General features: G+C 62.1%; 1 protein-coding gene across 5 annotated transcripts; it reads right to left on the reverse strand.

Annotated features, from left to right (window-relative positions):
• Positions 1-417: 417 nt before the first annotated feature.
• Positions 418-26,680, reverse strand: CPZ (carboxypeptidase Z). 5 transcript variants are annotated; one of them, XM_081575860.1, is made up of 11 exons: positions 26,334-26,680; positions 18,403-18,435; positions 16,875-17,249; positions 14,271-14,483; positions 12,024-12,220; positions 11,322-11,483; positions 10,869-11,027; positions 6,323-6,458; positions 4,565-4,704; positions 1,542-1,641; positions 418-865 (listed from the first exon to the last, which is right to left on the reverse strand). In XM_081575860.1, the coding sequence occupies exons 2-11, from the start codon at positions 18,419-18,421 to the stop codon at positions 531-533; spliced, it is 1,836 nt and encodes a 611-aa protein (XP_081431986.1). In that variant the 5' UTR covers positions 18,422-18,435; positions 26,334-26,680; the 3' UTR covers positions 418-530. The 5 variants fall into 5 exon arrangements, with proteins under 5 accessions (XP_081431986.1, XP_081431682.1, XP_081431922.1 ...); XM_081575556.1 differs by lacking the exon at positions 26,334-26,680 and adding an exon at positions 23,763-23,932; XM_081575796.1 differs by lacking the exons at positions 18,403-18,435; positions 26,334-26,680 and adding an exon at positions 23,763-23,932.
• Between the last annotated feature and the right edge of the window lie 428 nt (positions 26,681-27,108).

Below are 27,108 nucleotides of genomic sequence, written 5' to 3' on the forward strand. Positions count from 1 at the left end.
TCCAAGGACGGACAGACGCACTAAACTTCAGAGGTCAGCCAACCCCTGCTCCCCAACCAGGCTCCCCCCAGCTTTCCCCCACCTCCCACCTGCATCCACATCCTCCCAGACACACAGCTGTCAGCTGAAGGATCCACAGTCTCAGCTCCCGGCCCAGCGCCACCCTCTCCGTGTGGGCTCAGCGCATCACGTCCCCTGCCAATCTTCAGCTTTCGGTCTATAACGTCGAGGCCCCTCTGGATTCAAGGCCTCCCTTCCTGAGAATGGGCTGCGCACAGAAGGGTTGGCAGGGCCACCCTGGGACGGCCACCTGGGGGACAGAGGAGCCCGTGCCCAGGACCCCGGAGGCGGGCAGGACAGGCGGGCTCTCTCCTCCAGCGGCCGCGCCGGGCCCTGCACACAGAGGCTCTCATCGCAGGAGGGGAATAGAAACACTTTAATGAGATGGAGACGGCTTCGTGGGATGTCTCTGGAAGACGGATCAAGAGCAGGAGACGATGTGGCCCGCGCGTCCGGCAGGGCCAGGGCGCCTAGTACTTGAGCAGCCAGCGTGGCTGGTGCTGGCCCAGAGACGTGAAGTAGGACCACCACCAGGGCTTGCTGCCACTGGTCGTGGGCTGTCTCCGGGCCCCCAGGGGCTCCTGGTCGGGCTCCTGGGGCTCCCCTCCAGGCCCACCCCTCCGGGACCCGGGAAGGAACTTCTGGGGTCCAGTCCTCAGTGGCTGGAGAATAAAGTCCACACGGCCAGCCCTCTTCATCCGGGCGGGGATGATGACTTTCTTGATGACCCTGGAGTAGCCGGGGGCTTGAGCGATGACGATGTGGGCCCCAGGGGGCAGTAGTCTCCAGTAGTCACCATCTGGGGCTGCAGACACACGGAAGGAGAACGGATCTCGGACCTGGGCTCACACCGCCTTGAGACGATGGGCACTGAGGGTCAGGGGGCGTCCGCCTGGAGGGCAGCAGACTCCAAGGGTGCACTCGCCTCTGTGTGGACCTGGAACGTCCTTCCCACCGCCTCCCTCTGTCAAACTCCTATTCATCCCTCAAAGCCCTGCCTAGGCACACCTCCTCTCTGAAGCCTTCACAGTCCATCCCACTCTACACCCCCCACCCCACCCCAACAAAAACACAATTAACAAGCCCTCCTTTCTCTGGACTGTTTCCTCCAGGAGCTCACATCACAGGGTATGGTATTTTTCAAACCAGCTGTGAAATCCCTGAGGGCACCCAGAGCCCACAAGGACACACAGCTTATCAGTGGGACAGAAGCTCTGGGATATGAACCAACAGGCTCCCTCCACAATGGTGGCGTTTGCCCAGCAGTCACTTCTTGAGGAACGCAGAATCCACATTGATGGTCATTAGCAGTCGGGACCTGCATGTGTCCCCACCTGCTGGGCTCAATGCTGCAGGAGACATAGCTCAAGGTGGACGCAGACCCCAGAGCTCCCCAGCCTCACCTTCCCCCCAGGTCAGCAGTGGACACTGGAGCAGGGGCCACACTCTGAGCAGTGCAGGAGCCCCCAGGAAATGCTCACCAGTGGTGATGTCGTGACGGATGCCCTTGACTAAGATCCGGGCATTCTTGACCGGCTTGCCAAATTTGTCCATCACCATGCCTTTGATGCCCCGGTGCACCTGAGGGGACCAAGGGTGGGGATACGGTTTGTACCTTCCTGAGGGCCCGGCAGCCTGCCCAGCCTGTCTCCAGGGAAACCCTCGTCTGTGAAGTGAGGGTGAGCAGTGAGACCACTGAGGGGTCCTTCTCCAGCAACAATCAACCCCATTCCGGGTTTGCAAACGGTCCAAAGTGCCAGCTCGGGGGGGTCTGGCTGACAACATCTCCTGAGCCCTGAAAGGCAGACCCCTCGTGCCCACCTGTGAACACATCTGAGGTCCCTGCCTGGGTAACCAGGGCCAGTGTGGCTGGGGTCTCGAAGGCAGCGGGGAGCGGGGGGCAGTGGGAGGACACGAGCCTGAAGGTTTGGACCCTGGTGTCGGTCCCGGCCAGGCACCAACTGGCTCTCTGACCTTGGGCAAGCTACATGGGCATCTAGGCCCCCCCTCCCCATCTGTGACAGAGGGTCGCTGTGCCGGTCCTAAGCACGGGTGTTGTCCAAGTAGACGCCCCGCAGTTCATGCACACGTCACCATCAGGCCAGGAAGCCACACTTGGCAAAGAAAGCACCTCCCAGAGCCCCTGCACAGTTCTCCTAAAACAGTGTGCAACGAACAAGCTGAGCACCCTGGCTCTATTGGCTGGAAGCAACCAGAAGTTGATCCTCTTCACATCAGAGGAGGCCAGAATGCCTGGGTAGGAAGGGTAACTCAGCTTGGGGGGCTGTTCTGTCCCTGAAGGCTGCCCCTCCCTCCTCCAGGGCCGCCCAGGAGTGCCAGCCTCCATCCTGGCCCTTCCTCTGCTCACAACGCCTGACCTATTCCTCTCTTCTTTCCAGACACAGCTCACACTCCTCTTCCTCCAGGAAGCCCTCCCTGATGACCGGTCATATCAGGAGCCTCCTTGGGGACCCACAGTCCTGGTTTCCCTTCTTCCAGCCCTGACCTCACTGTGCTGTCACCGTCTGCCTTTTCCCGGCCCCCTAACCCGAGAGCAGAGGCCAGACACACAGAAGGACCTCCAGATAGCTCTTGGTCCATCCCTGCTCTCAGGTGGACGGTCATCGTCCTGCAGAAGCAGGCACGCCGAGCTCTCAGGCAGAGGAGGTGAGATGCCTCCCCACCGCCACCTCAACCAGAGGGAGGTGGACGCCACCCCCCAGGCCTGGTCAGGATCACTTGGAGAAAGGCCTCAGTGGACATGACAGACAGATCTTTATCAGGAGGCCCGGGCAGCTGTCCTGGGGACTGTCCCGGGGGGCAGCCACGCTTGGCCACATGCTGCCCAGCCGTCCGCAGTATCGCGCTTGCTATTAAATCTTTATGCCCCGAGCCTTCACATGCAATATCCACAGAGCGATCCCAGCCCCATTTAAAGCTCCTTAAAAGTCATTTCCACCAGACGGCCGTAAAGCGGGACGAGTGAGGAGGCCTGGCCGTGAGCCATTATTGATGCTGACCAGTCCCGAGCGGCGAGGTCGCTGGCACAGCCGCCAAGGAGGACCCCACGCTGACAATGTCCAGTTGTCCTCCGGGGCCTTGCTCCCTCCCTTTTGCCGCAGCTGCTGGGCCAGAGGCTCTGCTAGCTCCCCACTGGGGGGAAGTTCCTCATCTTTCTAAAAGGGAGGGGCCTCGACAATGGAACTGGGGCTTGGGGCAGGCAAATTTGAGTGTCAGTGGCCAATGACATCGGACCAGCACAGTCACTCTGACCCTCTCTGTCTCCTCCTCTGGCTATTTCAGAGCCCCCGTGATCCCGGATGGGAGCCCAGGGACCCCCGACCGGCACGATCCTTCCCCAGCACCCTCGTGCCTCCAACTGGAAAATGCGGCAGCCTCATCTCCCAGCCAGGCCTGGTGGCAGGCTTCGGCGCCGCATGGCTGGGGCCGGGGGTAGGGAGCCCCGACTGCACAGTGCTGTGCACTCAGAGCCCCGCGCTGTCCCCTCGGGCGGACCTACTCCTCACTGGGATGTGGCAGCAACACGCCGCTTTCATGAAGCTTAAAGACGCTCGGGAAAAAGCAAAAAGCAGAGGCTTCTCGCAAAACTACCGTTATCACGCTCCTTTTTGAGTTCCCGGGTCCCCAGACGAGAACAGCATCCCCTGGTGGGGAGCCTGAGGGCTGGGGCAGAGCTGGAGGGGTGGCGGGACCTCAGGCATTGGGTCCCCACACGGTCACCAGACCACCGGGAGTCTCGGTTCTCTGGGTCCGGTGAGGGGTGACTTCAGACATGCTCGCTGAGGCCTCCACTCACGGCACGTTTATTTCTGGAGGCTCAGCCCCCCTCAATCCTGTTGCCCCCACTCCCGCCCCGTAGCCCGGGTCCTCCCCTCCGAGGCTGAGGGGCAGATGTACCCAGGCCCTGCCTGACGACTCCACACCCTGCTGCCAGCCATGCCCTCCAGGCGTGCCCCCAGCCAGGGCTCACCTGTTCCCAGGCCACGCTCCCCACTCTGGCTACGGGACCCTCGATGGTGTAAACACCCCCACTGAATTATAACCCGTGCCACCCCGTCTGCCAGAGGGTCCTTGTCCCATGGCATGACCTCCCCTTCTTCTCCTTCAAGACACATCCTGGGTGCCTCCTTCCTCCAAGGAGAGCCGTGGCCTCCAAGGCTGGGTCGGGGGCTCCCCTGGGCTGCACTCCCCTCGTGGAGACCCCTGCTGCACTGGGGACCCTGATGTATGCCCCCCGCCACCCGACATCCCCAGCCACCCTGAGGCTGGGCCTAGGGGAAGAGAGAGGTTGGGTGAACCTTCACTCATGAACACAGATGGTTAAGGAAGAAGCAAGTACAGTGTAACTATGTGACCGCGTGGACGCTGAGCCTCGCCATACGGTGTCCCGGTCCAGAGGGTCGCCTGCTGCAGGGCCCGGGTCTAGGCCCCCCTCCCCACGCCAGGCCCCGGGTGGGGTCGGGGCACAGCGCCCAGAGCTCACCATCTCCATGAAGTTCAGCAGCGGCTCCTTATTGTGCTGCCAGATTGTGTAGAGGGCCTCCTCCGGGGGGAACTTCACGCAGCCCAGCTCCACCGTGATCTCAAAGCAGTTGCTGTGCAGGTAGTTGAAGTCGGACATGCCTGCAGCACGGTGGGGTGGGGGCAGCTGAGCGAGCGGTCCTCAACACCGGCCCCCACGGGGCCCCGGGCTGGACAGCTGGGAGTGGCCAGTCCTATCTTGGCCTCCCAGTCGGACAGAGGCAGATGGCTCCCACCCAAGGTCCCAGGGAAGGGGGAACTGGGCTAGGGGACAAGTGGTCTGGGGCCCCCGTGCACAGATTCGCCTACCATCTGTGCGGCCTTCCAGGGAGTAAGGAACAAGCCCACCTCCAGCAGAGAAGCTGGGCTCGTGTGGGGGTCACACATGCCCCTGGGGTCCAAGCTGCGGTCCCTGCCCCAGCCTGGACCCCACTGATATCAGCGTCCATTTACCTGGACAGTCCTGAGAACAGTTCAGGGAAGAAGGTCCTATGACCTCCTTCTCTGGGGGAGCCCAGCCCGGGGAGGCTGACGGCTGGCCTGGGAGGCCACAGAGGCTTTGGAGCAGATCGGGCTGACCACCTGTCTTCCCCCTGGAGTCTGCCCTCCACCCCAACTGTTTGGGAGGTCTTGTCCAGCAGAAGCTCCCAGGCAGCTCTGGGGCCCAGACCTTCAGAGCTTCAGGGCCTCCTCCAAGCCCTGGCAGCCAGCAGCCACCCTTCATGAGTTACTGTTCAAGTCCGCAGTGAGGCCACCCCCCCCACACAGATGGCCCCTTGGTCCCTGGCCACTGGCCCCTAACCCTCCTGAGTTCATGCCCTGTGGGTGGGGAGCCCGGCTCGCCTCTCCCAGGCTCAGCACCCTGCCCAGTGGCCCCTTTACAGACCCCACTGAGGGGTCGTGATTGAGAATCGAAGCCCTCCCCCTGAAGGTCAGGGGACCCATGTGTCTGGGTCCTGGAGAGAGAGAAGCCGCACTGCCCCCGGAGGAAGGCCCACACGTGCCACCGTGGGCAGCAGGGGTGCTGAGCAAGGATGAACATGGCTTTGGAACAGGAGCTGAGGGGCCGCCCTGTCCACCCCCCAGGAGAAGTCGGGGGACAGGCAGGGTGAGTCCCAGCTCTGCCACGCGCCGAGGCCCTCGAGCTGGCCCTTTCCTTGTCTGAGCCCAGTTTCCTTTATTGTCAAGGGACATGAACACTCAGCATCGTGCCAGCGTGGAGGGGTGGCCAGCAGCACGTGGAGGCCTGTGGGCTCAGCCTCGGGGCCCCCATGACACGGGGAGTCACCTCCTCCCACATTTCAGAGAAACAATGAATATAGTTTTAGTGTAAGAACATCCCACACGGTTGGACCTTAGTATTTATCTAGTGCTAGACACCCTTCCTCACTTCTCTAAAACTCCAGCTTCACTGACAATCCTGTACTCCATCAGGCAACCCTACAAAACCCCCAAAAGGCGAACTGGTCACGGGTGGGATCATGAGATGGTAAGTGACCATTAAATAAACCGCAGAAAAGGCAACAGGAAGTCTAGCCCTTGCAGGACAAAGGAACTTACCCTCCTACCAGCCACAGCCCAGCCACTACCCCCAGCCTAACCTTTCCCCAGCCCATCTGCGCCCCGCCCCTCCCCGGGCCCCGCCCAGGGCCCCCTCCCCAACCCCAGGTCCCGCCCCCCGCCCCAGCCCGCCCCAGCCCGCCCCCGCCGCCCCGCGCACCTCCGGTGAAGCTGTACCAATCTGCCCCATTAATGATGCTGCCCCTCTTCAGGAAGTTGCCCCCACACCTGTTCTCCGACCTGTCCATCATCATAGGGTGCATGTCGGCGTAGGCTCGGGCCAGTAACTTGAACATCTGGAAGGGAGACGGAGAGGTCCCCACAAGGGCTGGGGTGGGCGCCCTGCTGGAAGCCCCCTGAGCTGGGGGCAGAGGGTGAGGCGGGAGGTGCCTCCTGTGGGCGGGGCAGCCGCAGGGAACGCCTGCAGCTCAGGTGGGAGGGGGGCGGTGTCCTTGCAGCGGGCCCAGCATGTGCAAAGGCCCGGAGGTGGGTACACGGGCACGTCAAGGAACCCTACACACCTGGCTAGGGAGCATGGGCTTACCCTCGAGAACGGGGCGCCCTGCAGGGACGCTGGCAGGGATTCCGGAGGTCCTCCGTTTTGCAATTTATGAGGCATTTTCTGCCATTGTGCAGCGGGCAGGCCTTGGGGGTAAGCAGGTGGGGGAGTGGGGGGCTGGGATGGTCTCATTTTTACTGCCTTCATCTCCCACGTGAACATCTATGGTAGTCACCACCTCGTCTCCCCAGGGGACACCAGCCCCTGCAGGAGCCCACCCACCTGCTGCCATCACCCGTCCTGATTCCACTGCGTCTGGTGGTCCCACACAAGACACAGCTCAGGGTCTGCCGCCCCCTGGGAGGGGGGGAGCCTGGGGGCAGGGCCTGGAGGGTGGCCCGGATTCCTGGGTGGTGCAGAGCCCCTCCCCCTCTGGCCTCCCCCAGCCCCAGAGCTCCCCTCATGACACCCCTCACCCCCGCAGGCCCCAGGTCCTCCTCCCAGACTGGACTCAACCACCTTTATGTCTCAGGACCGGACACAGGTCTGACCCAGGGTGGAAGCTCCAGGCAAGGGCCAGATGGATGAGCGGTGAGCCTTCCCTGGGCCTGTTCAGGGCCCCGGGGCCCCAGGAGAGGTGTGTCCTTGCATGAGGACCCTTCTTTAAGAAAGGGGGAAATGGGCAGGTGAGGTCAGCAATGAGCAGCTGCTCCAGGCCAGAGTGAGGTCTCTCCTGGCGACTGAGACCCAGGGCCTGGGGTTTGGAGAAGGATGCATCCAGTTTCTCAGAATAAGGCTGCAGTTTCAACTTGGTCCCACAAACACAAGGCAAGCGCCCCAAATACAAGCCCGTGGGCGTCCTGCGGTCAGCAGTCGCGGACCGCCACCCCGCCAGCAGCTGCTGCCACCTGTGGTCAGCATCAGCAGCCTTCAGGCAGGCATCCAGGTGCTGACGGGGCTGTTTCTGGAACTCTGCCTGGGTCCCCACCTCTCTGGTACCCACCACCCATCTGAAGAGTGGGAGGGACCTAGGCTGGTGCGGTGGCCCCTCTCCAAGGTCTGCACCCTGCCATCCTCCCTCCTGGTCTCTCTCCATCCTGCCCTGGGGCCGCTTCCTGTCACCTGTCAGTCAGCCCCTCAGGAGCACAGAGAACGTCCCCACCACCGCAGGGTGCTAGAGCCCCAGGCTGGTGGGGATCAGGCCTGCCCTGGGGGCAGGAGCTCTGCTCAGGCGCAGGTGTGGGTAGGCGGGGAAGACACAGAGACAGTGACCACTCCCAAAGAAACAAGGTGGGGTGCAGTGGGCTGCTAGGAGGGGCAGATGTGGACTGGCTGGAGCCCAGGAACACGGGCCAGGGTCAGAGAGAAGGGCCAGCCTGCCAGGGACCTGGATAGACTGTAGCTCCTTCCCACTGGGGGCTGGGCTGGGCCAGGGAGGGCCTGGACGGCAGGACAGAGCTGGAGCAGGGCTGGGAGCAGGCTTTTGGCAGAAGGAGCAGCTGTGTAGGGGGACAGAGGGGCGAGCAGGCAGCCCTGGCTGGCCTGGGCGCCTGGAATGCTGCCCTGAGGCACTGGCCCTCATCCGCTGGGCACCATGGAAGTTTGGGGGTGTGGCTTGGACACCCCGCTCAGGCCCTCTTCCTGCTCCCCCACTCCCCAAGCCTCTCCTGGGACCCTGGTTTCCACAGAGACCACCGCTGGCTGCAGGCCTGAAGGCTGATCGATGGGTGACTGATGGCTGGTGGGAAGGCGCTCGGCGTTCTGACTCTGTGGGGACTCGTTGAGGTGAACTTCCCCGCTACAGGCATCTTCACGCGTCTGCCCCTGAGAGCCAGAGACCCTGAGCCTGGTGCCTGGAGGACAGGGCGTCACCCAGATGTTGACCCTGCCCTCTGATGGCACAGCCACAGCGGGCGCAGGCCAGGCACAGGAGAGACAGCCAGCCACTCCAGGAGCACTTGCAGAGCTCCAAGCATAGAAGCTGGTACCCCTCCAGGTCCTAGGTATGTGCTGGTTGTAGGAGTCAGTGAGTGAGTGAGTGTATGAGTGAGTGTGAGGGAGTGAATGAATGCCTGAGGGAATGAGTGAGGGAGGGAGGGGATGAATGAATGATTGGGTGGGTGAATAAATGGGTGAGTGGGTGAATTAATGAATGAGTGGGCGAGTGAGTGAGTGATGAGTGGGTGAGTGAGTGGGTGAGTGGCTGAGTGAGTGGGGATGTGACTAGTGGCAGGGGCAGTGGCGCCAGGACAGACGAGGGCAGGGACAGTCACTGTGGACACACAGGCGACACAGATGGTGAGCCCCCCTGGCGCTGCAGGAGGCGGGCTCAGCCTGTCCCCGCCGGGCCCCCCAGCTCCCACTGCCCACAGCCCTGAGCCTCACTCCTGGGAGGCTGGGGGCGTCTCCACCGAAGGAAGCCCGCTCCTTCGGCTCCGCGGGGGTGGAGTCCACCCTCAGGCTGCGGGTCCACACACACACACACACACACACCCCCATCCCCGCTCGTCCCCAGCCTCCCGGGCAGCCCCCTGTCCTGGCCGAAGCCACACCTCCTCGTCCTTGCCCGAGTCTGGCTCCGTCTCCCCCTAGATGAGGGCCTGCAGTTCAGGGCCCTGTCCTCTTCACGGCGGTGGAGGGGGGACCTGCTGCACCCTCGGGGGGCTGGGTGAGGCAGGGGGGACCCCTGAGGGACCACAGGAGCAGAACAAGACAGGAGCCACCCCGGGCACTTGTCCATCCAGGAGCTGCCCCATGCTCCCTGCCCTGCCCTCGGTACCAGGGGAACGTGTGAGAAGGTGGCAGCGGCCAGGCCTGGCTCTCCACCCTGAGTCTGGGCCTCTAGGGGGCCCGCTTAGTGACCAGTCCTTAGTGACCAGGCTCAGACCTTCCGGAGCCTCACCGGGCTGGGCAAGGGAAGACCTGCAAGCTCTGTCCTCCTGCGAGGGCGGGAAACTCCTGCTCCTGATGGGGCGGGCCACAAACGGCCCTGGGGGCAAAGCTCGCACCCCTCGCCCCCACCCCGGCCTCGGTCTCCTCAGCTCCCATGCCCTTCCAGAAGACCAGCTCTGGTGTCCATCAGGGCAGGGGGTGCCCCCAGAGAAGGGAAGAATGCGGCCAGAGAGGGGTCCGGCCAGCCTCCCGGGTCTTATCCCCTGCTGCTCTGACCGGTGGGGGAAACGGCCTCCTCTGGGCCCAGGTGACCAGAACTCCTACTCGGACCCCACTGCTTCCCAGGGTGCCTGAGCAGTGAAACAAGTCGCTCAGTCGTGTCCGACTCTGCGACCCCGTGGACTGTCCAGGGGATTCTCCAGGCCAGAATACTGGGGTGGGGAGCCGTTCCCTTCTCCAGGGGATCTTCCCAACCCAGAGACCGAACCCAGGTCTCCCACATTGCAGACAGATTCTTTACCAGCTGAGCCACCAAGGAAGCCCAAGAAGACTGGAGGAGTGGGTAGCCTTCCCCTTTTCCAGGAATTCTCTGGGGCTCTCCAGGCCAGAATACTGGAGTGGGGAGCCTTTCCCTTCTCCAGGGGATCTTCCCAACCCAGGGATCGAACTCATGTCTCTTGCACTGGCAGGTGGATTCTTTACCATTGAGCCACCAGGGAGGTCCATGAAAATTAAAGTGAAAGTTGCTCAGTCGTGTCCGACTGTTTGCGACCCCATGGACTGTACAGTCCATGGAATTCTCCAGGCCGGAATACTGGAGTGGGTAGCCTTTCCCTTCTCCAGGGGATCTTCCCAACCCAGGGATAGAGCCCAGGTCTCCCGCATTGCAGGTGGATTCTTTACCAGCTGAGCCATCAGGGAAGGGCCTGACCCTTAGCAAGCCTGCCCTGCCCACAACAGGGGAGGCGCTAGGAGCCGGCCGGGCGCCATGCACAAGGCAGCACTGCCCTCTGCCGGCACCGCCCGGGGCCGCGCCCTCCCCTGGGACATAACACACGGGGTGGTCTGTGTGGGGAGGGCACTCAGCCAGGGTCCCCACCCCAGGAGCTCCCAGAGGAGACACTGATGGAAGGTGGGGTGGCCAGAGGAGGAGGGAGGGAGCTGGCTGGAAGACTTCCTGGAGGAGGGGGTCTGGAGCTGGGTCGGGAAGGCTCCGAACGGTTCAGAAGGCTGGAAGGCTTCACTCGCCTCAGGACCCAAAGGACTTCAGGCCCCCCGAGGGCACCACCCACAGCAAACCCGCCCAGCCTCTCACCTTCTCATCGGGTGTAGGAGAAAACATCTTCTCCTCCTGGGGATGCTGGGAGAAGTCGAAGGGATAGGACACCACCAGGTCGCCCCCGTGGAGGCTGGCCGAGAGCACAAAGGGGATGGTTCGCATCCACTTCATTATTGCCTTCGTCTCGGGGGCCACCTGCCCGGGGTGGGTGTGGGGGCAGGAGGAGATGGTCCTCAGGGCCAGGCGCGACCCCACCGATCACTCAGCCCCACGCCCAAACTTTAGGATTCTGCCTGGGCCCCACCCCACCGGGTGCTCCCAAGTGCCCATCCTGGGCCTGAACTCTCCTCCCCCACCTCCTGTGGACACCACCTCCTCCAGGCAGCCCTCCCACGCACCTCCCAGGTTCTGGGTGCTTTCAGTAGGGGCAGGATCCACCGAGGGTCCCGGAATAGCCAGAGACCCTTGGGTACAGCAGCGGGCTCCTACCTTACCCCACCAGTAGTGCTGGGGGATGGCGATGTGATCGCTGCGCACGCCGCGGACCGAGGCCAGGCGGTAGTACTCGGACGTCAGGTCGGGGAAGTTTCGGTTCAGGTCCAGGTTTTGTGCGTTCTGCCGCCCGCTGGTCCACCCGTTGTAGCTGGCACCCTGAACCACAGAACAGCCCCCAGCCAGGGGTCAGCACGCCCACCCTGATCCCCGTGGTGGGAGGCGCAAGGCTGGGCTGAGAGTCACGGCGGCAGGGTTCTCTCTGGTTTCATGAGATGATCCCTGGAGCTCATCCACCAGGCCTCCTCCCACCTCCCTGACCTCCGGGCTGACCCTCCAACCTCAGGCCCCACGCCGGCCGGCTGTGCCCTGCCTGTAGTGCCCCACGTCAAAGATACATGGCTCACTGCCCACCCCCTGCAGGTCCTGCTCAGGGTCACCTCCTCCAAGAGGCCCTCCACTCCTGGCTCCTCCCGCCAACCCCGTTTCATCCTGTTTCTATGGGGCAGGTCACCTTTTAAGCCACCACAGAATTACCAGCATTGGTCCCCACGCCAAGCAGGACTTTGCCCATATGGATGCCCCCTGAGTCCCCATTACCCAGAATGGCAGGTGCACAGACCCTCCACAACCGCTAGTAGGTGAACGGATGGGGCGTGTGGAAGGCAGCAGCCGCGGGGCTTGCGTGGGGGTGCTCACCTCTGCGGCCGCCACCTCGTAGCCGTCAGGGTTCATGGAGGGCAGCAGGTGGATGCGGGTGGTGTTGAGCAGGCGCTGGATTCGGGGGTTGCCCAGCAGGTACTCGGAGCACAGGTACTGGGCCAGGTAGATGAGCATCTCGCGGCCCGCCACCTCGTTGCCATGGATGTTGCCAATGAGCTTCACCTCCGGCTCCACTGTGGGGGGGGCACATACAGTGACCTAGGTGTTGTCTCCAGGGTCCCCGGAAACTTGAGGGCCCACATGGAAGGGCAGCCTGTTGTTATGGAACTATTCACGCTTGTTCTGGCCCAAGTGTCTCTGTGATTAACGAGGTCTCATCAAGGCCATCACTTTTGTTGAGCTCATCGGTGATGTAGAGCCTTAAATACTAGCGTGATGGATCAATGATAATTGATTAATAATCATATAGATTATCATCGGCCTGTGTGAATTTCATTCACAGCCACTCCTCATGCTTGTGCAGTAGAGTGGACACTGGTGCTTCGACAGGAAGACAGGTGGCCCTGGAATGGACAGAGGGATGGGTAGGTGGAAGGAAGGAAGGCAGATGGAAGGATGGATGGAGGGAAGGGTGAATGGAAGAATGGATGGGTGGGTGAGGGCCTGGATGGAGGGAAGATGGGGGTGGTGGAAGGATCGCTAGGTGGAAGGAGGGAAGCAATGAAGGAAGAAAGGAAAGAAAGAAGGAATGAAGGTGGGTGGAGGGATACGCGGATGGAAGAATGGGTGGATATGTGGGTGGATACATGGATGGACGGATACGTGCAAGACTGCACCGGGAGCCCGGTATCTTACTAACGTGTGACCCTGGGCACATCGCCTCTCCTCTCTGAGCCTCGCACGGGTCACATGGAAAATGGCACCTCCCTCCCAGGCTGTGTGCAGCCCCGTCCCTCCCACAGTCCCAGCGCAGAGATGCCCCTGAGGCTGTCACAGCAGTCACCGCTCTTGGTCCCTCACTAAGGACACCGCCCGCCCCCATGGTCCACAGCTATGCCCAGTCAACCCCAAAGGGGGAGTCCTGCCTTCAGCCCAGAGCTGGAGGGGGAGCCTGGCAGGGTGGGCCTTGGAGGCAGGGGCGAGCCTCGATGACCTCTGACCCCCGATGGGAGACAGGGCTTTGGGCAAGTGAAGTCCATGCTGCAGAAGCCACATGGATGGAAACCGGGCTGAGTGCAGCCAGACCAGCAAAGGGAGGCCGGAGCCGCTTCGCCAAGATGAGAGCTGTTTCAGTACTTGGTAAGGACCAAGGCCAAATGGGACTGTTTCCAGACCAATCCTGTCCGACTCGCAGGGTCTCGGGCACAGATGAGCTGAGGGGCCGGGGAGAAGGCCTGGGACCCTGTGCCCAGCTGCTCTCGGTGCCCCAGAGCGGGGCTGGTGCTCATCTTCTCCTCACCACCCGGGAAACAGGCTGTCCAGCCAGGGCGCCGAGTCTTTGCCAGAATATCAGGGTTCGTGGGCCAGACCCGCATGCCCACCCCCGGAGCCCAGCGCCTTTTCCTTGACCTGCCCCTGAAAGTGCTTCACAGTCATTCTTTTCAGCATCTGCGCTGCAGGCTGGAAGGGCCCTCCCAGTCACGGCCGGTGAAGCGGGACTGGGGCCGTGTCTGACCGCCCCTGAGCCCTGCAGGAGCACGGCTCCAGGGACAGGAAGATCCAGCACTTTCCATGTGGTTCCCCAGCTCCAAACAGGACGTAGCCTCCTAGGAGCTGAAATGGACTTGGGTTTTAAATAAATGGGAAGACCCTGTGTGAATGTGGACCAAGCCACTCAAAGGAGGAGTGGTCAGGGGCCAGGACCCACCACCCACATACCTGCCTGGAGCCCGGGTGCACCAGGGCAAGGTTGCAGAAACAACAAAACGCACAGTTAAGTTTTCACTAGAGACGCACAAGGCCCGCCGGGCCTGTGATCACCGTACACCCTCACCTCAAGCCCCACAGCGTCTGCAGCTCACACCCCCAGGGCCGTGACCCTCCTGGCCGCCTCCTCCCCAATGCCCAGCGTGGCTGTGACAGTGGGCACACATGCCTGGTGGGATGTGGCCAGCACCCCAGTGCCCCCAGCATGCCCCAAATCCCTACCCACCCCATCCCCCAAACATGGGGGGGCTTTGATTAGAACCAGGGACGGGCTCGTGCACCCCAAGGCCAAGCGGGCCGGTGGTTTTCCCAGCCCAGACCGCTCACCCTGCCCCCCAGACGGCGGCAGCGGCTTACTCAGCTCGTGCTGGCCAGGCCGGCTCGAGAACTCGATGACCAGCAGGTCCCGCCCGTCGAAGCTGCGCCCGATGCTGTAGGTCTTGGAAATGTGGGCGCAGCGGGCCGCCGTCCGCTTCAGCACGCGCACCATCTGGGCGTAGGAGTGGTGGGTGAACTGAATGAAGGTGTGCGGGTGGCCAGAGGGCAGTGCCTCCTCGATGTCCAGGCCTCCTGGGGGCGGGGGGTGGACACGGGCACCAGGGGTCAGCTCGGGGCTGCCACTGCCGTCACCGCCACCCCCGGCCCCGCCCTGGGGAGCCCGGGGTGTCGGGACCCACACGGGCCCCTCGGATGGCTCCCCAGACATGACGTGTCCGCGTTTGTAATTAAAGTTCTCTTTGTGAAACCTAACATGGACAATGAATCACAGCCCCCGACAGATGTACACAGCAGCACAGCTCCTAGCATCACCAGGAAGAACAGGCGTATGTGGTCAGTTTGGAAATTTCATACGGATCAGCAGAATACAAAGCAGAGGCACACGGACAGGATCCTCAGAGGAAACCGTGCCTGGGCTGCCTTCTCCTGACTTCAGGTGATTCTGTGTCCCCGGGCGTCGGGGGTGATGGGGTAGGGCGTGGGGTGGGGGGCGGGCAGGTCCCTGTTTGTTTTGTTAACAAAGCATCATGATGGAAACAGAGGCAACCAGGCTCTGAAAGGCTCCTACAGACCACTAGTCCACGACAGTGATGAGGCCAATGTTAGCTGCTGTTACACCGAGGACAGTGAGTGTGCTGTGAGGCGTGGGGGGTGGGGAGGGAGGAAAATGGTGTGGGGGGAAGGGGAGGGGGGAGCAGAAGGTATGCTTTTCCCCCAGATTTGCAAAGCTTCCTCAGGAGACAGTCTGGGCTTCCAGGCGTAGGTAGGCTGTCTATCACGGCCATCCCCAGACCAGCTGGCGGGCCCCTCCCGCTCACAGGGGCACCCCAAGGCCGGCCCGGGGGCTCCCTGCCGCCCCCTCCCGTGGGGTCTGTGCACGGGAAGACGCAGGTCCCAGCGGGCTGGTCTTGGAGGGCAGGGGCACTAACAGTGGACACTTTTCCCAAGCGTCTCACTTGCCTTGTGGTTTTGTTTCTGCTCAAAATGGTTTCTGAGGGAGAAGAAAGCAGACAGAACCAGCAATTTGGTGGCAGACTGGCCCAAAATAAACTCCCTCCAGCCCACTCTGCGGGCTTCCCCGGGGCAGGCGGGCCTGGCCCCACAGCGATGTCGGGTTCCTTTCCTCTGCCTCTTGGCCCCCACCCAGCTGCCCCCACCCGGCCACGCTTCCTGCCTCTTTCCCAGCAGACGGCTCCTGTCTGCCTGCAAAGTGCGGCCCATGGGCCACTGAGTCACAAAGAAGCTGCAGGTAGACGGCACCCTCATCTCCCTCCCAGATTCAGCTCCAGGGTCAGCCCTGAACTCCGCACAGCCAGTGAGTGGCGGAACAGGACGCCAGGGCTCGCTGGGGGCCAGCCTGAGGCGCCCCGAGTGCCACCCCCCACCTCCTCGGTTCCCAGCCGAGAGCCATGGACACAGCAGGCACCTGAGAGCCATCAGGTGCGTGGACTGACTGACCCATCCATCAGTGGCCGGCCTGGCTCACACCAGCCTCGCCGGCAGGAGCTGGCCACCCTGCTGGTGGCCTTCCCAGAGCCTCCACTGGGCCACCTGTGAAATGGCTGCACCCGTATTCAGGGTCACTGTGGGGTCTTAAAGAGACAACACGCGTGTGACACTTGACCCCAGATCAGGTGGACTTCCCTGTGAGCTTTGTGACGTCAGTACGTGAGATGCCGGAAGCCACTGTCCTGCACCAACCGGTGTCACACACTGGCTACGGGTAGCTATTTGCATTCAGGCTCAAATTCATTACAGTCAAGGAAAATCAAAATTTAAATCCCCAGTCACCTGAGCCACGTTCCCAGCTCTCAGGAGCCAAGTGCAACCAGGGGGCTGCAGTCTGGGACAGCACAGAGGGCTCTCCTCGCGGGCCACCAAGGGTCCCACTGTCACTGGAGCCATCCCATCTCACTCACTCTGGAAGCCCACCCGGGGGGCAGGGAGGCCTGCAGAGGCACTCGTCACCCATCCCCCCCACATCACAGCCAAGTGGCCCCCAGAAGCCCCTTGCACACCCCCTGAGACGGGGGGCTCACTACCACCCAGGGCTGCCCATTTCACACCTCCACTCATCTGTCTGTATGAGAAACCACAGCCCATCTCCGCAGCCCCTCCGGGTGGCTTCCCTGAGCCCACAGGGTTCCACGGACCCCACTCTGAGACATCCGGCTGCTGCTCCAGTCAATATCCTACAGGTGATCTTTCAGGAGCGGCCACAGGCAATCACAGGCTTTGCCAGGCAGGCCTCAAGAGGGACAGGCTCCCCAACACCAGTGCCCCGCGGTTCTCTGATGGGCAGGGAGTGCCATCCAGGACTCAGGCCCACACATCTCTGCCCTCCCAGCCTGGCCCTTGTACCCAAGGCCTCCACCTTGGCTGAGGCACTTCCCTCCCGATGCGTGTCCTGTTGGCCCACCCGGCCATCCAGCCGCTCACCACCACGGGGCCCCCGGAGCCCACCTCGCAGCTTCTCCAGGGGGTCGTAGCAGCCTTCCTCCGGGCCCGAGAAGTAGCGGCTGCAGTCGAGGAAGTAGGGCCAGGCCATGTCGATGGCGTCGAAGGCGGGCTGGCAGGCCTCGCGCAGCGCCCCGCAGACGTGGCGGCACGGCCTCCGCACACGGCCGCCCTCGCAGCGCGGGGCCAGCACGGCACAGCCCAGCAGGCGCAGGTCGGGGTTGCACTGGCCCTCCAGGAGGTGGTGCAGCACGCTCAGCAGGATGTACTCGGAGCTGGACTCCACGGCCGCCCGGGACCGGTGCTGCAGCAGCGTGGGGAAGGCCGTCCGGTTGTAGGCGACGTCGCTGCAGGTCTGCAGCTGCAGGTCCACGCACGTGGCTGGGGTGGGGGGTGCGGGGTCACCAGGGCACTCCCTCTCACGATGACCCCCCCAGGACATGCTCAGATGCCTGCCTACTAAGCGCTGCTCTGCCCAAGCCGACACCACTCAGGACCAGAGCCCGCAGGGATGGGCGGCACAGAGAGGCCGCGACAAGGCCCGCGGCGGAGGGAGCCAGGGCCTTCGGGAGGACCAGAGACAGCCCCCGGGCTGACCCGTGAGAGAGCTGGGCAGGCCGCTCTGGGTCTCAGCTTTCATGTCCACGGACTGGGCCCAGGAAAGCCAGCCCGGCCAAGGGGTTGCCTCGTTAAGGCACATGGTTGACTTCTATTTGGCAAAAATATTGTCCTACTTTAAAAAAAAAAAAAAAGGTAATTCTTTACCAGCTTCCCTGGTGGTTCAGCTGGTAAAGAATCCACCTACAATGTGGGAGACCTGGGCTCGATCCCTGGGTTGGGAAGATCCCCTGGAGAAGGGAAAGGCTGCCCACTCCAGTATCCTGGCCTGGAGAATTCCATGGACTGTATAGTCCATGAGGTCGCAAACAGTCGGACATGACTGAGCGACTTTCACTTTCACTTAAACCAAAAAAACTCCAGTCCTTGTGCTCAGAATACCCCAACACCCAAATCTGGCAGGAGGAGCCTTGAAGAAATGCCTGCTCTGAGCACCTCCGATACACCAGACTCACGTCCTTTCTAGCATCACCCCAGGAGGCCGGTGTCCCTTCCTCACTTTAGAGAAGAGAGTGGGGCCGGGCGGCAGGGAGGGGCTTGTCACAGCCCAGACTCAGCAGGTGCTGAGAACACACGGGGTGCAGAGCCAGCCAGCGCGGCACACGTGCACCTCAAGTCGACCCCAGACCCCCTCGAGCCCGCCTGGGGGCTGCGGGGAGGGAGGGATGGAAGAGACCCCCGCGGGAGCCCAGGGCAGAGCTGGGGTGGGAGCCCAGCTGCACAGAGGGAAGGGCCTCCCTCTCTCGTTTTCCTGATTTCTAGCTCTGTTAACTGGATCTGAGTTTGATCAACGGGCCATCTTACTCATCACCCACTTCAGAACCCCTGGGTTCTGCCCCCCAAAAGGCTTTGACAGCGTGGAGGGCCTGCGTTCACTCCCGCAAAACAAAACCGGGCGGTCCGGGTAGGTACGTACCACTGTTCTCAGCTGCCATCCCGGGGCACCCACCTGCGGAGAGAAAGGGCAACACCGTGAGGGGCGGGGCCCCCTGCCCGACAGTCGTCCCCAAATGCCGCTGTTCCTCACGGGGCTGGTCCCCCAGCCCCTCCCGCCCTCTGAGGTCCACATGGCCATCCCCCCCATTCCACGGGTGGGAAGACTGAGTCTCAGGTCACACGGCTTCCCTAACAGAAGGCAGAGCCCTGACTCAGAGTGCTGGCCGATCACCGTGGTGTGAATACATCCACTGTGGCCAATTCCAGCTTCCTGCAGCTGAACCAGTTCTTCCCAGATTCCCACGTTTTACCAAGCAGCCCTCAGAGCCTGTACCAGGGCCCCCCACCCCTGACTCTGACCCCTCGGGATTCCTCGTCCCCCCAAAATTCACGCGGGCTGTGGCCCTCTCCCCTCCGGGACACCCTGCAGTCCTGAGACAAGGACGTACCCACCAACAGTCCCTGGAACTGTGACCTCTAGGGTCCTCCCCAAGCCCCACACACGTGAACCAACAATGAGACCCTGGGAAGCCCACTGAAACCAATCAACCAATGCCCCTGCCAGGTGCCCCCCGCCCCGCCAGAGGCAGGACCCGAGGGCTTTGTGACGGCCAAGAGGGAAAAAACGGGCTCCCAGAGACAGAAATCAGATTGCTGGCTCGGCTGGTGCAGGGGAAGGGCAGGCTGGAGGATGGCAGTGCAGGAAACAAGGGGTGGGGGTGGGGGTGGAGAGACAGGCGGAGTGGGGGAGGGGACGTGGGCACAGGGCAAGGGGTGGGGGTGGGGGTGGAGAGACAGGCAGAGTGGGGAGGGGCTGGGACCAGAGGGAAAGTGTCCTAACCCCAGAGCTTCATCTGGAACCCAGGCCTGGACCACAGGGATTCACCTTACAGCCTGGGGTCACGGAAGCCTGCCCCAGCACACGCGAGCCCCCCAGCAGGGGGGATACGGTGGGGGATCCTGTTAGGCTAGCTGAGCAGCCCCCTCTAAGGACCTCTGCACACAGTACCCCCGGCACGGTTCCCCCAACGGGGACTGGGCAGCCGCGGCCCCTGACTCCTGAGGGCCAGCTCCCTAAGCTTTCACGGGAAGGAGACGTTCAAGGCGCCCTCTCACCAAGGACTCCAGGTGCCCCATCCGGCTGGAACCACTCGGGCAACGTAAGCGGCAGGAGGATAATTTTCCTGAAGCATCCAGGCAACAGGGCTGCCCCTCAACACAACAGAGAGGGCTGCAGCTGTCCGCCACCCCGCCCTGGGTGCCCTGCCCTGCGTGCTGGGACGGGGCTGGCAGTGGGTGAGAACTCCAGGCGCCCTGAGCCACCTGTTCACAGCCCGGCAACTTCCAAGCACGTGCCCGACTCCCATCACCCAGCCCCATCACCCGACTCCAAGCCTTTCCGGTCTGAGCTGTTCGCACGTCGTGCCCACTGCCCTCTGCAGCATGAGGAGGCGTGAGGACGAACCAAAACATGGAAATAAAGAAAGGACGGGAAACCACTCTGCATTTCTGCTTGGACGCTGCGCTACCTGCCCATCTGCGTTCAGAGAACAGATGAACGGATCTAGTCGGAGGTGGACCCCCCTGGGAGCATCCGTGCCCAGCGCTCACACTCGGAATTCACACTCACCGACCCGGGCGACGCCACACCTGTCAGCTCAGGAGCCCCAGGCCTCCCCAGACCAATGGCTCCCACCAAGGCCCTGCCCCTCCCCACACCTGTGTCCCAATGCCAAGTCTGTGCCTACCACATGCCAGCCCAGAGCCAAGTGAGGCAAACCTGAAGATGCACTCAGACATGGTGAGCACAATTCCCGCTGGCCCTGGGGCCTCTGCTGGCCTCAGGAAAATGCGGGCAGAGGAGGCCAGAACACAGCGGTTACTCCCATGCTAGCTTCTTCAAAGCTTCAGACCCACTCAGTTGCCTGGACTTGAGTGGATTTGACAAGCGGATCCCTCCTGGTTGCATGTAGCTTCGAGCCTCCCTAAGTCACAGATGAGAAAGCTGAAGCTCGGGAATTAAGCTCCTCTCTGGGCCTCAGTCTCCCTGTCTGTAAAATGGGGACAATAACAGTAGTGCCCACTGTTGCTCCCAGGTGGCGCTAGTGGTAAAGAATCTGCGTGCCAGTGCAGGAGACACAAGAGATGCAGGTTCTGTCCCCGGCTCGGGCAGATCACCAGGAGGAAGAAATGGCAATCCGCTCCAGGATTCTTGACTGGAGAATCCCATGGACAGAGGAGTCTGGAGGGCAACAGTTCATGGGGTCACAAAGAGATGGACACAACTGGGCAACTTAGCACCACTGTTGCTGGAGGGCCCCACGAGGTGGTGCTGATGGTAGGGTCTAGTGAGGGCCCACACCCAGTGTCTCGGGGTCACACAGGAAGAAGGGGACACAGCCCCTTGTGACCCGCCCACCAGACAGCAGTGCCCATTGGGATGGACAAGAGGGTAGCATCTAGTGACATGGACCAATGCTTCCAGCGTGGCTACCAGGAGCAAGAGAGAGATGGGTGGACTCACCTCCCGGGACGGCCGTAACGAAGACCCTCAGGTTGGTATAACAGGCCTTGATCCTCTCCTGGTTCTGAAGGCCAGATGCCCCCAAATCAAGCTGCTGGCAGGCCACACCCCTCCGCACGATGAGGGAAGAGGCCTCCTGGGCCCCCAGCATCCCTCAGCTATGGCCACATCACCCCAAACCCTGCCTCCGTCACCCCGTGTTCCTTCCAGTGTGCTAAGCCCAAATGCCCACCTTCTTCCAAGGACACTAGTCACGGGATTCAGAGCTCAGCCTGAGCCAGTGTGCCATATGTTTGCATACGGGTATGCAACCATACCCACAAAGGCCCCGGGTCCCTATCAAGTCACAGTCAGAGGTATGGGGAGGGGGCCTAGGACTTCAAGATATCTTTGGGGGACACAAAACAACAAGCAAGCCCCAGTGGGGGCCTTCGGGGAGCTCGGGCTGGGGTGGGGTCAAGAGGACACGCCGTCCAGTATGGTATCCCCCACCCACGTGTGGGCACTGAGCACCTGAAATGCTGTGACTTGAAACGGACGAGTGTTTCGGGTGTAAAATACCAACTTGCAGACCTGGCACTAAAAAAGAACGCAAAATAGTTCCTGATTTTTGTATTGATGACAAAATACTGGAACAATACTGCACACGCGTGCTAAGTCACTTCAGTCATGCCCAACTCTCTGAGGCCCCGTGGACTGTCGCCCGCCAGGCTCCTCTGTCCATGAGATTCTCCAGGCAAGAATACTGGAGTGGGTTGCCGTGCCCTCCTCCAAGGGACCTTCCAGACTCGGGGATAAACTTGCATCTCTTGCATCTCCTGACTTGGCAGGCGGGTTCTTCACTAGCACCACCTGGGAAGCCCCAGTATTGTGTATATATCAGGTTAAATAAGATTTTCTCTTAAGTTTAATTTCACCTGTTTCTCACTACCTCTTCCGAGTAGCTTCTGGGAAATCTTAGGCGATGTTTTTGGGGTTGGCATCAGCGTGTTGGACAGCGCTGGTCCAAAGGCTGCTTTTGAGCAGTCCACACGTGACCATTACACCTCTTGACCACAAGGTGTCAGCGTGTCTTCAACCAAGGGAGCAAGACTGCCAGGGTCGGGGTGTCTTAGATGGGGAACAATAATAGGATGAGGTCAGAGAGGTCTGGCCATCTACCCAAGGACACACAGCGGTCCATAGAATTCAAGATTTGAACCTACACCTCCGTCGCCCCTCAAAGCATGAAAACTGCCTCAAATTCCAGGCTGCTGATAAAGACCTGGAAGAAGGCAAGGGACAGGCAGGGGGAAGGGTCTAGGCTTGCCTGCTCTGAGCCCCAGGACAGTAAGACAGGACAAGGATAGTCCTAGACATAGCCTGGAGTCAAGCTGCCCAGCCCTGCCCTCGTCACTCGGAGGTCAGGAAAAGGCACCAGGCTTCCGCGGACCACACATAGCTCATAAAGAGATCCCACTGGAAAAAGGAATTATTCTAGAAAGAGGCACTGATGCCACCACGGAGGGGAAGACAGAGAGCCTCCCTGTCCAGCCCTCCAGGTGAGGGAGGGGCAGCCTGGGTACTGAGAAGGGTCTGCACTTCTCCCTGGGCAAAGGGCAGGTCAGGGAGAGCTTCCTGGAGGAGGGGGTCTGTGCTCCCTGACAAGCCTATCATAGTGGACACTTCCTGGAGTCTTGGGGGAGGCTTCATCCACGACACCCTCTGCATGACCTTCTGCATCCCACGTGTGCACACAAGTGCAGGCACACACCCAGACACACCCAGACACATGGCCCGGCCTGGGGCTTTTCTGTAGAAAGTGGGGGAGGAAAGAGGTGAAGGTAGGGGTAGGGCAGAGGTAGAGAGAAAATTCAACCTGAGATGAGAGAGAAGGAAAGTGAGAGAGGGGCCTGGCCCACTGCAGGGGCACTTTGCTCCTGGCACAACCCAACTGGCTGGTGCCAGCAAGTTCTCAGATGTCCACAAACCTCCGGCGCTTGGAGACTTGGACTCCGACACACCCAGACCCCAGTGTGGGAGGGAACTCCCCCCAGCCCCTCCCGCCGGGTCACAGGTGTCTGCCGCTGAGGACCCTGAGGGCGGTGGACCAGACGCACCCTCACCTTTCAATGTGAAGGGAAACTGAAGCCCACCCAGAAGGCAGAGCGTGGTGAGGACCACAGCCCAGGCCCCAGCTGGCCCCCCGCCCCCGCCCCACACCCTCATTCTCAGGTGCCTCCCATCACCCTCCCAGGGGGGCAGCCCCTGGAGGCTCCCTGAAGTCCCACCACCCCCCCGCCCCCAGAACCCTGCAGGAGCACCCCGTTTCCCCAGCAGGGACCGCACCGCCTCCCTGGCCCTCTGCACCCGCTTCCGGAGACGCTGTTGTCCACATCACGGAGTTGGGAGGGAGGGCTCAAGAGTCTGCAACGGGGTCCAGAGGCCGCCCCCTTCCTGGAAGGACCGGGGACCTCGAATGCCCTCTCTTCCTGCAAAGTCCTGGCACCTGCTCCTTCGGACCCCACCTGCAGGGCACCCCCTCCGCCCTTCTCCGCCGGCGGTACCCAGACCGAGAAGACGCCCCTCCTGGAGCCCTGGGTGCCGAGAGCTGGGCACCTCCGTTGACCCCCAACCTGCCTGTGTGCTCCACCCGGGGCTCCCAGCTTGGATGCGCTCAGCGAGTCAGGCGCCCCCTCTTGTGCAGACCCCCAGATCCAGGGTTCACAGGGTGCCCACTTGGGGGGCGTTCTCTAGAGCCCCGGGTCACGCGGGGGAAAGCTGGCGGTTCCGGGGGCGCCGAGCTCCACCCCCGGGGCCGGGCTGTCCCGCCTTACCCTCGGGGTCCCAGGCGGGCTCGCACCCGGGCCGGGCGGCGGCGAGGACCAGCATGGTGAGGAGCAGCGGCGGCGGGGGCCGCATGGTGGGCGGCGGGCAGGGCGGCCGGGCGAGTGATGTGGCACTCGGGCCGGGGCGCAGCGCCGCTCGGCTCCCGCCCCCCGCGGGCGCGGAGTCGGGTTACAGCGGCGGCGCCAGGAACCGCGCCGAGCGGTTAGCGCGCGCCCGCTTCCGGAGGCCGCCGCTCCGCCCCCAAGGGTAAGAGCCCCCCTTGGGGCTGGGTTCCGCCTCCCACCTGACCTCCCGATCCCCAGCTGATGCTGCCTACTAACCCCGATTCCTGGACCGAGGGGCCTGTGGGGGAGCCGGGGAGGCGGGGCCCGGCCTGCCCTGGACCCGACTGGCCGGGGGCCCAGGCCTATTACCCCCAGCTCTGGGCCTGGGTCCCAGGAGAGGAGAGATGGAGTGTCCACTCCCCCACCCTGTCACAGGCTGGGGGGTGCACCTGAAAGGTCTCTTCCATGACCTTGGGCCCTCCCCACCACCTCTGAGCCTGCACCCTGCGGAGAAGTCCCCTCCCCGCAGGACCTGGCCAGGGGGTCTGACGCCAAGGGTCTGTGGTGAAACGTGGCAGTTCTCGACTGGGCACCTTAAAGGAGCCGGTGGACGTCCAGATGGTGGCAGACAGGTTCTCTGGTGTCTCCCACCGCCACTCAGACCCCAGATGACGGGGCAAAGGCCACTGGAGGGGTAGGGAGCCCAGCACAGACACCCCAGCTCCAGAGCGCCTGTCTGCACCTGGGGCTGTGAGACAGCCCCTTTCCACTCCCTCCCGTCCCCCAGTCTCCTGCCTGCATCACCTGGAGCCATCTGGGAGGAGGCCTCAGGGGCCTGAGAGGAGGGAGGCCCTGGACCTCAGCCCCCAGGTGAGGAAAAAGGCGGTCTCCAGAGCCCCTCTCTGCTCCCAGGGTCAGGACTCCTCTGGGGTTCAGCCAACACCTTTGAAACCGCCGCCTCCACGGACCTGGACAGGTGCTCACTGTGCTTTCCAGCTGTGCACACATCTGCCTGCCAGCCATATCACACGGCCCCACCGCTGTGGTCCAGCCAGCATGTACATCCGTGTGCTGGTGCCTGAGTGCTGGGGATGCTGTGAGCCAGACACGGAGGTCCTCAGCCCAGCACTGTCCCCAGGCCAGGTTCCTCCCGAGCTGGGCCACTGGCTCAGACCACCTTTGGAGCCAGGAGCCTCTATGGGTCTCCTTTACCAACTGTCCTGGTCAGCGGGGAGGCCAGACCCTGGAATCCCATGACACTCAGTCCTGAGGCTTGGGACGAGCAGCTTAGCCCAGAAGCTGGGGTGGCAGTGCCGTGCCCGTGGGCAGAAGGCTTCGCTCCATCCTCAGCTCCTAGAAGGAGCCGCTCACTGCACACATGTCAGCACCTCCAGAGTCTAGGAGTCTCCACGCTGTCCTCGGTCCACCAGGACTGCAGCCTCATCCTTCCAGAAACCCCTGGCCTTGCCTTGCCAGTCTCTGGGCACACTCCTCTGACTTCTCCTCTGGGGTTTTGGCCCTGGGTGAATGCTCTACCCCAGGCTTCCTGAGTGCCAACTGGTGGTGCCTGTCCCCAAGGAGATGTGTTCCCTCCCCCCCATTCCACTCTCCCACCCCTGTGTGCCAACGTGGGCACAGGTGAGTCTCCTGGTTGTCCCCTCCTGCAGGTGGGTTCACTTCTAATCCTGAGCCCTTAGCTTCACGCCTCCGATTACAGCCCTCTCACTGGGTTGTTTCTTCTGTCTGAGCGGCACATAAAAATAACGACACAGCTTTAAACCGGAGGCATTTCAGATTGGATGAGATGATCAGTGTTAGCTGTTGCTGTTTTTAAAGACGCAGGGGGAAGAATTTGGCAACCCGTCTAGGATCACCCTCTTTCCTCCCCAGTGAAGTTGGAAGGAACAACCTCTTGCAAAATCTTTTTAGCCAAGAGAGTCTGACCCACCAGATGGAGCTTCGGGGACATTCAGAGGCAAGGTTAACCCTTTCCAAGGGCCAAATCCTCCCCACCCGCTGAATCCCAGCCAGCCAAGCCAGCCCACTGGACAGTGGGCCAGAGGCACGTGACCCGCAATTCAGAATGGGGCAGGTGAACCAGCAGAGGCAATGGGGCCTGAGTCTGCAAGGACTCGGCTGCCCGAGCCAGTGGACCAGCCGAAGCAGCTGCCTGTGGAACAAGACGCCGTGTGATGAGAAGCTACACGGGGCCTCGGAAAAGAACAGAGACTCTGTTCTCGATGGAGGTGAGCTGTCGCTCTCCCACCACTTCACTGACTTTCAGCCAGAGACTGACCCCAGCAAGAGGTTCTTGGTGACCAGGCAGGGTTGGCCCAGCAGCCAGGAGCCTTGGGTGATTGGGGGGCCACTGCCCGGTCAGTCCAGAGATGGTTTCCTGGGTGCCCCCTCCTTCAGTGCCCGGCTGAAGCATTAAGGTCTGGGGGCGTCACCCCATGACCCCACTCCACCAGCAGCCCCTCCCCATGCTGTGTCTGGGACGGCAGTGAAACTTACCATGTTTAATTCCAGCACGAGGGCTCTCCAAACACAGGCTCGGGGCCACCCCTGCGGGGCCCGGAGAGACAACCCCACTCCCACGCAGCCCTCTGCCTGGAGTTGCTGGCAGGGAAGCCGGCAGCCTCCCCTTGTGCAGGGGCGCGTGGTTCCCGCCCAGGGGGTCTCAGGTCCTCCGGACATCGGAGAACTGAGCGCCCCTCCCCGCACACGTGGCGCCAGGTCCGCTCAGGGTCACCCCAGAGGCCCAGCCAGGGACCCGCTCTCCGGCTCACGGACAGCTGGCTTAAATCTGGAGCAAAGGCAGCATCTTCTTCCCAGAGAAGTGAGAGACCCTTTGAATAAATTGTTTATTGGTTCACAAAGTTCTTGGGACAGGACGCCGTTTTGCAATACGTTTCAGTGCACGTGGAAAGGATTTAAAAAAAAAAAAGACCACAAGCCCGGGATGAGAGACAACACGGTGAGTAAGCTACATCAGCTGACAGGGCGAATGTTCTAGAATGCCAGGCCTGGACACAACTAACAGCACTCCTCCGGGATGGGCCTGTGCCTGAGCGGTCAATTCCGCGGGGACTGCGGGGAAGGCAGAAGACGGAGAGGAAGACCCGCCCCCTCCAGTAAGGACAGCCTCTTTCCAGCTGTGGCATTTTCCACGGAACACGATACACACATGTCCTCAAGTGGGTGTAAGGCTCTAAGAGCAGATTTTAACCGGGCAGGACTGTGCCCAAGGGGCACGGGGTCCAGCCCCACCAGCTGGTATGTTTCTCCC

This window comes from Giraffa tippelskirchi, chromosome 1 (assembly GCF_054371585.1).
Source record: "Giraffa tippelskirchi isolate mGirTip1 chromosome 1, T2T-mGirTip1v1.2.pri, whole genome shotgun sequence".
NCBI classification, from domain to species: domain Eukaryota; kingdom Metazoa; phylum Chordata; class Mammalia; order Artiodactyla; family Giraffidae; genus Giraffa; species Giraffa tippelskirchi.

What these genes read in the sequence shown, in the direction of transcription:
- CPZ (XM_081575719.1), bottom strand. Translation starts at nt 23,847, where the DNA reads ATGCGGCCCCCGCCGCCGCTGCTCCTCACCATGCTGGTCCTCGCCGCC. An exon ending in AGCACTACTGGTGGGGTAAG is followed by an intron (nt 11,028 to 11,321) that starts GTAGGAGCCCGC and finishes CACCCCGGGCAG; the next exon opens with GTGGCCCCCGAGACGAAGGC. An exon ending in CTCCTACACCCGATGAGAAG is followed by an intron (nt 6,459 to 10,868) that starts GTGAGAGGCTGG and finishes TCTCCCTTCCAG; the next exon opens with ATGTTCAAGTTACTGGCCCG.